This window comes from Callorhinus ursinus, unplaced genomic scaffold (assembly GCF_003265705.2).
Source record: "Callorhinus ursinus isolate GAN/ISIS: 27379988/994484 unplaced genomic scaffold, GSC_fseal_2.0 scaffold77, whole genome shotgun sequence".
Classification (NCBI taxonomy): Eukaryota; Metazoa; Chordata; class Mammalia; order Carnivora; family Otariidae; genus Callorhinus; species Callorhinus ursinus.
This window is the reverse complement of record NW_027397139.1, coordinates 3,011,586-3,022,872: the sequence shown is the minus strand read 5'-3', so window position 1 is coordinate 3,022,872 and position 11,287 is coordinate 3,011,586. Positions and strand designations below refer to the sequence as shown.

Sequence of the window (11,287 nt, the reverse complement as noted above, 5' to 3'; positions counted from 1 at the left end):
GGCGCCCCTGCCCTTGAATTTCTTGCACAAAGACAAGAACCCTCTTGGTGAGAGACCTGAGGCCCTCCCTCTCAGGGCCTTGCCCCTCTGGCATCGTAACTGAACCCACATCCTTTTCCCCTTTGGCAGCAAGGCCAATTACTGAGTCTTTGAGCATGCAGCTAGTACATGGGTTATTAGAGGTAGCCAAGCTACCAGAGCGGAAGCAGACTAAAGTCTGTCTCCTACAAGCGACAGTAGAATAAATATTTTGTCCATCAGAGGACCTTACCAGGGGAGCGATAAGACACCCACGAAATGGGAGAACATATTTGTTAATCACACATATGATAAGATTTTGTTAACCAGAATACAAACACAACCCTTACATCTGAATAGCAAAACCTGTAAAAGCCTGGCCAAAAGTGAGCAAAACCTTCACTAGACATTTCTTTTAAGATGACACACAAATGTCTAATAAACACATGAAAGGATCCTCACCATCAAGGGGAATGCAAGTCAAAACCACAATGAGATACCACTTCGCACTCCCTAGGATGGCTAGAATCCAGAATTCAGAAAACAAGGGTCAGGGAGGATGTGGGGATCTTGGACCCGTCGTGCATAGCTGGTGGGACTGTAAACTCAAGCAGCTGATGTGGGCAAAACTCTGGTGGTTCCTCAAAAAGTTAAAACAGAATTACAGTGGGACCCAAGTATCCCAGTCCTACCTAAATTGAAACAGACACATGTACATGAATGCGAGGTGCAAAACTATTCAAAAACCACAAAAGGAAACGTCCTATTGGGCACCAATGCATGAATGGATGAACAGAGTGCAGCATATACATGGGATGGAGGATTATTCAGCCACAAAAGGGAATGAAGCAGGGACACATGCTGCACTATGAATGCATCTTGAAAATATGCTACCTGAGGGCACCTGGGTGGCTCAGTCGTTAAGCGTCTGCCTTCGGCTCGGGTCATGGTCCCAGGGTCCTGGGATCGAGCCCTGCATCGGGCTTTCTGCTCTGTGGGAAGTCTGCTCCTCCCTCTCCTACTGCCCCTGCTTGTGTTCCTGCTCTCCCTATGTCTCTCTCTGTCAAATAAATAAACAAAATCTTAAAAAAAAAAATGCTACGTGAAAGACACCAGACACACAAGACCACAGAGCATGAGGGAACTTATATAAAATATGTACAATAGGCAAATCCATAGAGACATAAAGTATTTCATTGGTGGCCAGGAGGCATGTTTTCCTAGCTATTTGGCCATTAAATTCGCGTTGACAAACGTGGATATAATTCACATACCATAGCGCTCACACTTTTTAAAAAAGATTTTATTTGTTTGTTTGAGATTGGTAGTGAGAGAGAGCACATGAGCAGGAAGCAGAGGGAGAAGCAGGTTCCCTGCCAGCAAGGAGCCTGGTAGGGCTGGTCCCAGGACTCTGAGATCATGACCTGAGCCGAAGGCAGACGTCTAACCGAAGTCACCCCAGCACTCACACTTTTAAGGGTAAAACTCAGTGTTCTGTTTTTTTTTTTTTTTGTCTGTTCACCGCTCTGCCACATCCGGACATCATCTGAAGAAGGAAATCGAGCCCTTTACATTTCACATTCACAGGGACTGACTACAAACTTGATGTGCCGTGACTTTCCTTGCAGAATATAATGCACACCCGACTATTCTAACGTGTCCCACCTGTGGCCGTGCCCGGCTGGGGCCGCGGGGTCCCACGTCCCACGGGGGCGAAGGACCCGGGCACGTGCTGACCTGAGGCCAGAGAAGTGGAGCGGGGGACGGAGGGCGGGGCCTCGCGGTGTCAAAGGATCAGGTCAAAACCCAGGGAGACCTCGCCTTCCCTGCGATGACGTCACCGGTTTTTGAGATATGCTTAAACACGGAACAGGTGCACTGTCCCTCGCCCCCGTGGCGACCACGGACATAAGGATCACCGGGCCCCTCTGCTCTGTCACATCTCGATGGGGCGCCGCACAAGGGAGGCTCCACGGAGAAACTGAGTCAGATTCCCGAGACAGAAGGAGGACGTAGGCGGGTCAGCCAGCTAGGAGTCCATTCTCTTGGGAGCCGAACTCCCGGTAGGCAGATGAGACACGCGGGTAGCGCCGGCCTGTCAGTCAGGACACAGGAGGCGGGGCCTGGGAGATCTGCCCAATCTGGGACCACAGGGGCGGTGCCGGGATCACCGTCCAATCAGAACGTGAGGGGCCACAGGCTGTCCTATCACGGTGCGGGGAGCTCGGTGTCCCAGAGAAACGTCCAATCGGGGCCAAGAGGAGTTAACTCCGAAACCTCATCCAATCAGGTCTCAGAACCTGAAACATCGCCCAATCGGAGCGCGGAGCCTGTATACCATCCAATCAGGCCCGAGGGAGGGCCCTGGCGGCCTGGTAGGTGTGGCTCTCAGCCGGGGCCGGCCGCCGCGCTCCAGTCCCGAGCAGCCCAGGAGTGGCGGAGCTCGGCGGGGAGGACGCCCGCAGATCCGGGAGCGGGACCCCGAGATGGTGAGCGCGGGGCCGGAGGGGGGGATCGAACCCGCCAGGACTAAGTGGAAGCGGCCGCGGTAGGGGGCCTCCCCATCCCCATGGGTCCGCCCCTGAGTCCTTGGCGGGTGGAACTGGGGCGGGAGGCAGCGCCGAGGAGGGAGGGGGAGGCTGGGATTCGGGCGGGTGTGCATCCTAACGGGAGCTTGCTCCTTGGTGAGTTACAGGTAGAGACTACCCAGGTGAGTTGTCCCGCAAAGGAAACTTGACTTGCAGCAGATGAGGAGACCTCGGGGAATAACTTCCGACGCGCTACTCCCCTGCCGGGTGTGAGTGGGTTTCTTTCACTCAGGGTTAGGATGAATATTCAGAGGGGAGCTTGGTCATTGCCTGTGAAGGTGTTTTAGGATTTCTTTTCCTTTAGGACCTGTGGTTCTTGGTCATGCCATTTCGAAGAATGAAGAGGTAGATCAGAGGAAGAGTGGTGGGCAGCAAAGCAATATTTACTGAGCAATAGTCTATAGCTCCCAGAGAGGGTGGGGGATCTGAGAGGGTTGCCCTTGGAGTTTCTAAGTTTAGGGGTTTCTTTAGGAACTCTTTGGCAGAACTATCTTAAGCAACCAGGGTGTGCCCAATGGTGCCAATCCGGGCTTTGATCACACATCTGTCTACCTGTTAGGTTAATGTTTAGGTGCTGATGGTCTTTTTGGGCTGACACCTGTGGGCTTATGTCTTAACTGCCTCTTCGTCGTGCTAGTGACAAATGCTTTGTGGTTAACTGCTTCATTTTGGGGCATTTTGCTGAAGTCATTTCTGCAAAGGCTGCAACACTGAATGCTAATGCGGTCCTGTCTAAGCTGCAAAACAGGATGTTAGTGTGGTTTTGTCTTAGCTGTGCCCGCTCTCTGTCTTCCTGTTGGGGACCCTGGCTCTGACTACCTAACTGTCCAACTAACTCCTAACACTAACTCCTAACAAAGGCAGGCATAAGGCTGCCCAGAGGTAGTTAGAAAGCATTTCTAGAAAACCTGCCTCCAAGGTGAGGGTCATGAAGCCAGTGCTCCTCTGGGGGCCTGAGACTTCACATTTTAATCCCGCAGAGGTGACTGTTGGGAGTGGGGAAGAGGCGAAGGGCCTGCTCTGAGAGCCGGTATCCACTGCATGGGGTTTGGGGCTCTTACCTCGGGGAAGGAAAGCAGGACTTTGCTTACTTTTGAAGCAGCAGTGAGAGATGTATTGTCTCTGATACGGTTTGGCTCTTTCCAGGCCTGGTCGAGACTGTTAGTCTTTGCGTTCCCTTTGTTCTCTTAAAATTTTTAAGGACTGAGGTTTTTTTGTTCTTTGTTTGTTTGTTTTTCCATTTCTTTGTGATTCTGACAGTACTAGGAAGTTGTGCAGGTGTGTCCTAGGGCAGTTAGAGCCGGTAAGGCATAGAGGGAGGAAGATAGCTGGGGGCCTAAAATGATCTCTTTCCGGGCACCCCCTAACCCTCTGAGCTTGCAGGGGGACCCACGGTGGACCCGTAACCCGTCCAACCTGAGTTCACCCCTTTGTGAATCAGAAACTACACCAGGTTGAGTTGTCCCACCTGGAAAACTATTGGCAGAGATAAGGAGATCTCCAGGAATGGCTTCCAGAGCCTTGACTCCTGGAGGCAGGGTGGATGGGCACCTTTTGTTTATTGTCCTCTGTAGCGGTGGGCCTGAGGTGCTGTATGGGTGCAGCCGGCTGCTGATCCGCACTGGCTCACACTCACTGCTCCTCCCGCATGTGTCCGGAGAGGCCCTTGCGAGCGGGGAGAGTCCGTGTAGGCGACACGACTTTCATCTTTGGTCCATATTTGCGGGGTAGGTTCCTTATATTCTTGACTGTTAGCATCCGCCACTGTGCTGCCCCCAGGGTGACCAGTGCCCTGCCTCTTGCTGATGGCAGCTTGATGGTGCTCGTCACCACCATCAGTGTGTCCTGTGACTTTCCCTGTGGCAGGTGCGGTTGGAGAATGTCAGCGGTGCCCCCATTCAAGTCACGGCCGCCGTGTGGTTGCTCAGCCCTCGTGTCTCACTTGGGCAGGTGCCTGTGGCTCGGGTCACCCGGTGAACTCTCCATTCTGGGCCTTGTGGGGCGCGGGGTCCCCACGTTCAGCCTTTGCTGTTGTCGGCACTGCTGCTAGAGTCAGTCTTGACTAAGTGTAAATCCATAGTAGGGGCGCCTGGGTGGCTCAGTTGGTTGAGCAACTGCCTTCGGCTCAGGTCATGATCCTGGAGTCCCGGGATCGAGTCCCGCATCAGGCTCCCTGCTCAGTGGGGAGTCTGCTTCTCCCTCTGACCTTCCTCCCTCTCGTGCTCTCTATCTCTCATTCTCTCTCTCTCAAATAAATAAATAAAATCTTTTAAAAAAAAGTGTAAATCCATAGTAAATATGTGCACGCTGGGAGAGTTGCGTATCGTAGATGCGAGGAAGTGAAAACTGACCAGCAACTGCGCGTGCAGCGTGTGCGTCCCCCGTCAGGGCTGATGCCTGCCAGTCCGGCACCGGGAGCTATCCGGCTTCACTTTGTCTGGCTCAGGTGCGGGACACGGGATCTGCGTGGGGTCACACATCGGTTTCTCTGCTGCCCACGGGGTGGAGCATTGGCATCTGTGGGGTTCCGCCTTCTATGGAAGCGTTTCCAGCCTGTTGTCACCTGTAACCCTCCTGTCCGCTTCCTGATTTCTTCTGTTTTCTGCATGCACTGTGGACGTCTGTGCTGCTTCATTTCTATGTATTGATAGGGTTTGTCCAGGTCAGGGGTATTCATTCCTCTCCGTTGTCCGCGTGGATGGACTCTTCACATTTTCAGTGCACTTGCACTTGCCCGCCCTGCCTGTGTAGATCGCCCTTCCTTTGTTCCGTGAGAAACCTCTTCCATTGCTCAGGCATACACACGCCTGCTGGATCTTCCTCCTTGTGTGTTCTCCTTGTTTCCATGACAGTGAAATCCACAGGGCTCGGTTCTGGTCCATGAACTTGACAAGGGAAATGATTCCTTATTCCCCTGTAGATAAGCGGTCTTCCCTGGCCCTGCGTCCATCGCTGCCCCTGCCCCACGGCACCTGCTTCCCTTCCCGAAATCAGGGGGCCTGTGCCTGCATTCCACTGTTTTCTGACAGGGTATTTGTCCATCCCTCTGTTAATACCTACTGTTCTGATTACGAGGAAGTTTAAAATTAAAATGGTCAGTTATTTTGCCACAAAACTGAGTTTATTCTGCAATAGCAGAGAATTGCAATTCTGGACGTGTAAGGTCACAAAACCACAGGCAATTTGGAGAACAGAGGGGAGGAAGGCTCTCTTACAGAGGAGAGCAGGGGCTGGGGTGGCTATGGAAACACAGAGGTCTTGGTGGAAATTGGGAGTTGGAAGCCCAGGGGCTCCTCTCTGGCCGGGCAGTGATGGGAGGTGGAGGCTGGCTTCCTCCTGCCAGGGCGGTGAAATCCCAGGGAAAGTAGTGTAGAGTTGCAGGGTGCTGGGCTTCCTGCTGGGCCCCCCAGTAAGGACCCGAGGGCACCCCTGCTGGCCCCGCACTCCATCCCAAATGAGCTTTCCTTGGGTGCATTTCTACATTTCCTCCATTTGACCAAAATCTTTCCTTGGAAGCATCTCTGAGTAAGCAGCGGGTTTGCCATACTTAGTGGGTTTGTCCCTCAGCACCAGGAAGGACGTCTTCTGGTTGTCTGTCTTGTGTGGGAGGGAACGTGCATAGCAGTGGAAACCAGTGAAGGCCACACCTGAGAAGCAAGGAAGGACGGGAGGGAGAAACTCTCAGGCGCTTGCCATCTAGCTTGCCATTCATCAGGAGTGTGAGATTGCAGAGCATGTACTTATTATGTGCATCATTTTCACAAATCCATAGGCAATAAATTACAAAACTTTAATATACAATCAGAAGTAACAAGACAATTCCAAATGACAAAATGGATAGAATCCAGGACGCTAGGTGTGCAGGCAGCCAACTGAAATGTTTACTGGCCCCTGTTCCAACCTGGGGGGGGAACGTTCTCGCCATGAAGGCAGACCTGCAGCCGTGTGTGCCTCCTGGAGGTCCCTGCTGCAGGCGAGCGTGAGAGCAGCATCGTGGATCCTGCGGGAGCTCCGGGAGAGAAAGAGGCTGGGGCATTTGGGAAGAGACAGTGCGGGTCAGAACACGGGCTTAGCGGGTGAAGTTTTTGCAGAAGTAGCAGAACTTCAAAGATGTTTTGAAAGGTGTTGTTTTCAACAGAACTGTTGGAACCAAATGTTATCCAGTAAGACAGCCTGTAAGGTTATGTATTGAGAGACAGTGAATTTGGGTAATAAGCCAACATCCGTTAATAGTTCAGGTGAGGGAAAGACTTGTGATTTCAGAGCCTCTAACACTTGAGAAAAGGCAAGAGAACGATGAATTTGTCACGGGATCCTCATGGGCCTGTTCCCGAAAGGCCAGAACCCCAAGAAGAGGTCCCCCTCCCGCGAGGGTGTTGTGCATGCACACAAGGGCCCTGTGTCTCCGTGAAGGAGAGGAGACGCGACCGTGAGGAACGGGAAGCCTGGGGCGCAGGTGTCGTCGGCTGCCGTTCCGGGAAATCGTTACTGTCCCGTCCGCAGGCGGTGTGCAGGGCCGGGCGGGGTGTGCTGTGAGTGTAGATGTGTCCCCTGCAGCCAGGAGCCCCTTTCCTGGAGTGTGGCCACACAAGGGTCAGGGGCCAGATCCTGACAGGGGCCTTCCAGCGAGATTGGAGAGAACCTGGAGGTGACATTTGGGGACGACCTCTCCAGGTGGCTGGGGTCCTGCTGACGTCTTCCTCCCCTGGGCGGGCACCGTGAACATTGCTGTCCCAGAGCATGGTGGTTTTGAATAGAAGCCATCAGTCTTTCTCAGTATTGAAGTCCATCTCGTTTTGTCAGCCGAAGGTCAAAGGCGGCCAGGGCCAGTGCCTGGGACGTCCTGGGAGAGCTCCGTGGTGGGAGTGTAGGAGCTCCGGGGGGAGGCCATGAGGTTTAGGAGGACCGACCGCAGGGCTTTCAGACGCGGTGTTTGGGAGGGATCTCTCCACAGTCTGTCAGTATCAGTAGTGACACGAGTGTGTGCCACGAAGCCCGCGGACTGCGCGTGGTGCGCACGGTGAACGCGTAAACCCGACCAAACACAACGGAGCTGGTGAAGCCCCTGGCTGGTAACATGGGCGCCCTGATCCCTCTGACGTGTGAGAGCTGTTCCCCAGGTAGAGACAGTGTTTCCTCGGAGAACTGCAGCCACAGCACAAGCACCGGCCTGTCTACAGGGAAGGCTCCGGTGCAGCTGATCTGGGAACGGCTTGGGGTTCCTCAAAAAGTGAAAAATAGAACTACCCTGTGACCCAGCAGTTGTACTACTAGGTATTTACCTAAAGGGTACCAGACTACAGATTGAAGGGGTACATGGTCCCCTGTGCTTAGAGCAGCATCATTAACAACAGCCACAGTACGGGGACAGCTCTAGTGTCTATTAACTGATGAGCGGATGAACAAGTGGTGTGTCCACACACAATGGAATGTTACTCGGCCATCAAAAAGAATGAAATCGTGTCATTTGCAATGACATAGAAGGTGCTGGAATGTATTATGCTAATTGAGTTAAGTCAGAGCATGACAAATCCCATATGATCTCTCTGGTGGAATTTAAGAAAGAAAACGGAGGAACATATGGGAAGGGGGGGAAAGGGGAGAGGGGAACAAGCTGTAAGCGACTCAACAATAGAGAACGAACTGAGGATTGATGGAGGGAGGTGGGGGCGGGGCTGGATGGGGGATGGGGATTAAGGACGGCACTTGCAGTGATGAGCACGTTGTGTCGTATGTAAGCGATGAATCCTGAGTTCTACTCCAGAAACCAATATCGCACTGTACGTCAACTAACAAAATTGAAATAAAGAAAGAAAAAAGAAGGTGAGCTGTCAGCGTTCAGCAGTCATGGGGGGCTTCATGGGGGTCCAAAGGTAGTGACTGGTCCCGGATCAGATGCCCTACATGGCGATCCTGAGGGCCTTTGAAGGCAAAAAGCTGTAACAGGTGAAGAGGTCTGAGAAGGGGGCAGAGAATGAAATCACCCGTGTATCTTAACAAAGTGGAGCCTGCAAACAGCTTTCCATCACCCAGTTCGGCTTCTAAGGTTCAAGAGAAGCCAGAACGACTGTGCAGCCCAGGGCCTGAGTGCCCAGGTGTGTTTCTGTTCCTTCCGTACTGGCCGTCCTCATCAACTGGAATAGGAGAAACGCACTGCGTGGTTTCATTACACTGAAAGTTTGCTTTCAGTGCGAATGGATGTCAGTAGCGTGTGGGAGCTGGGAACAGCAGGGTGCCAAGGGATGAATACACCATGTTGAAGGGGCATTTTCTGCCCGATTAGGTATTTTGAGTGCCTTCATCCAATTCTAGAATTACTTTCCCTTTTGGGGAGAAGGAAGTCCTGCATGATCCCTTCTGAGGAATGAGAGCAGTGTGTGAGCAGAGGTACAGGGGCTCACGTGAAAATGTGTCTGTGTCCCAGGGTCTAGACCCAGGGGAATGGGGTCAGAGGCGGGGACCTGTGAGGTTCATGAGAGACCCCCCCACCATGGGAGCGATGTGAGCTCCCTGAGGCGGGGGCTGCTTGACACCAAGAGCGTAGCTCCAGGGTCCACAAGGACAGAGAGAGACCTTCCCTGTGTGGAGAGAGGTTTCTCCGAGCCCATCGAGCGGGAATTCGGGGAAGGGCCGCTGTGGTCCGTGGAGCCCAGCCGCTGGGAAGGAAGAGGGAGTGGGAATGGCCGGGAGGAGGGCTGCAGGTAATAGTCTTGGCTCAACTGTTGTGGCTCTTTGCAGAAATAGTGCAAACCAGAGGCATTTGGTTTGTAGGGGCCTTCAGTTGCCAGAGGTGAAAATTAAGAATTTCAGCTGTCTTTCTTTCTTGTGGGGTGTGAGTGAGCTCGTTTCCCAGAATAACTACATGCGCTGTGGACGTGGTTTCCCGTTCCATCCTGGTGCTTTTAAGCAAAAAGAACGATCCCGGCTCAGCCCATCAGCTGCTGCCTGGGTAGACTCCGCATGTGAAGAAAGACCCCGAGTTGCATCGGAGACAAGCCGGAGTCCCTTGTAATCGCCACGCGCAGGTTCACCAGGCTTCCGTGTGGAGGACTGGATGTTGTTTATCCGCAGTGTTAGGAAAAGCTTCTGTAATTGGTCCGCGGGGATTTCCAGCGAGTGTTGGAGTGTCTTTCCAGAAGTGAGGCGTCTGTTCCTCTCTCCTGGGTCCGTGTCACCCCACGTGTGGCCTGGCCCTCAGCAACACGCCTGTGGAATAATTTGTATAAATCTGGGAAACCAGGTTGGTAGGTTGAAACGCTGTGTTACGTTCTTCAGCAAGATTGTGGGGGTTCCCGTTCGCGCAGGACACTTCTGCCTCAGTCCAGGGAACATGAGACATTTGGGCGTTTAGATCTTGAGAAGCCTTATCTTTAAGGAGGCTGGTTGTTAATAGGCTGAGGTAAGGAGGGAGCAAGGGCAGGGTCAGAAGAAAAGGGAAGGTCAGCAGAGAGTGTGGCGGGAGGTGGTTGGAGGCAGGCCCCGTGCAGGGCGGCTCCCGTGTGTCTGCGGACCTGACCGTCAAGCTGGGCAGGAGAAGAAGATGCTTCAGAAGCCGTTTGTGTTCTCTCAGTTGTTTGCCTCAGTTAATTTCAAATAGTCTTTTGTAAGGAGGCACACTGAGCTTCCTAGAAATATTTGCAAGTCTTGGGCTACCGATTAAAATATGTATCATATTCAATGTTTTGGAGTCATGACTTCCTAATTCAGTTATCAATAAAACAAGTTTGTGGAGATCGAGTTCGGAAGTTCCCCATAAAGACCCATGTAGTTTTAAATTACATTTAGTTCATTTGGTTAAATTATTAGCAGTGCATTTTTGGAGAGACCATGTTCTTTGTTTTTAAGAGAAAGCTTGCTAGCAGGCCATGGTGGGGGAGGGGAGGGGCAGAGGGAGAGGAAGAGTCTTAGGCAGACTCCATGTCCAGCACGGAGCCTTATCTGGGGCTTGATCTCATGACCTGAGCCAAAATCAAGATTTGGCTGCTTAAACTGAGCCACCCAGGGGCACCACGACCATGGTTTTGAAACCTAAAACTGGCCAGGGTCCCCTTTGGGTGCCCTTCACGGCGCTTTGATGACTGGAATCCATTCTTGGTGGGTTTTTTCTAAACCAAAATAAAAATTTCTAATCACTGGTCCTTACAGAAGAAATCAGACCAAAGGCCAGCGCATTTCCAGATCCGAGAGGAACAGTCCAGTTCTGAAAAGGAGGGGAACAAAAGCCAAATGAGTAGTGTCAGAGAGGAGAAGCCCCTAACCCAGGTCCGCATAGACCCTGCAGAGCGCAGACAGGGAGCGGGGCTCTGATCTCTGATCCCAGGACAAAACTTACCCTCCAGCTCAGGGTCGGGGAGAAAGCAGTGAGCGCAGTGGGCTCTGTGGGACTCGCACCTGTTTGCTCAGCAGCTTGGAGAGGTGGGGTCTTCTCTGGGTCCATGCATGATCACCAAGTAACATTGATGTTAAAAACAAAGCGGTCAGTTCTTTTTACAGGAAAAATTGTTTTATCTGGGAGTGGGTGGGTGGTTCAGTTGGTTAAGTATCAGACTCTTGATTTCGGCTCAGGCCATGATCTTGAGGTCTTGAGATTGAGCCTTGTTCTGTGCTCAGTACACAGTCTGCTTGAGATTCCCTCTCTGTCTCCCTCTGCTCCTCCCCCCGTATGCTCACTCCCAAATAAA

The 11,287-nt window shown here is 52.5% G+C and overlaps 1 protein-coding gene across 1 annotated transcript in view; it reads left to right on the top strand.

Moving 5' to 3' along the window:
- Positions 1 to 2,407: 2,407 nt before the first annotated feature.
- Positions 2,408 to 11,287, top strand: part of LOC112815242 (uncharacterized) — a 27,058-nt gene continuing 18,178 nt past the window's right edge. The window contains exon 1 of the mRNA XM_073887329.1: positions 2,408 to 2,507. Coding sequence (XP_073743430.1) covers positions 2,505 to 2,507 — 3 coding nt within the window. The 5' untranslated portion in view covers positions 2,408 to 2,504. The remainder of the gene's footprint in view (positions 2,508 to 11,287) is intronic.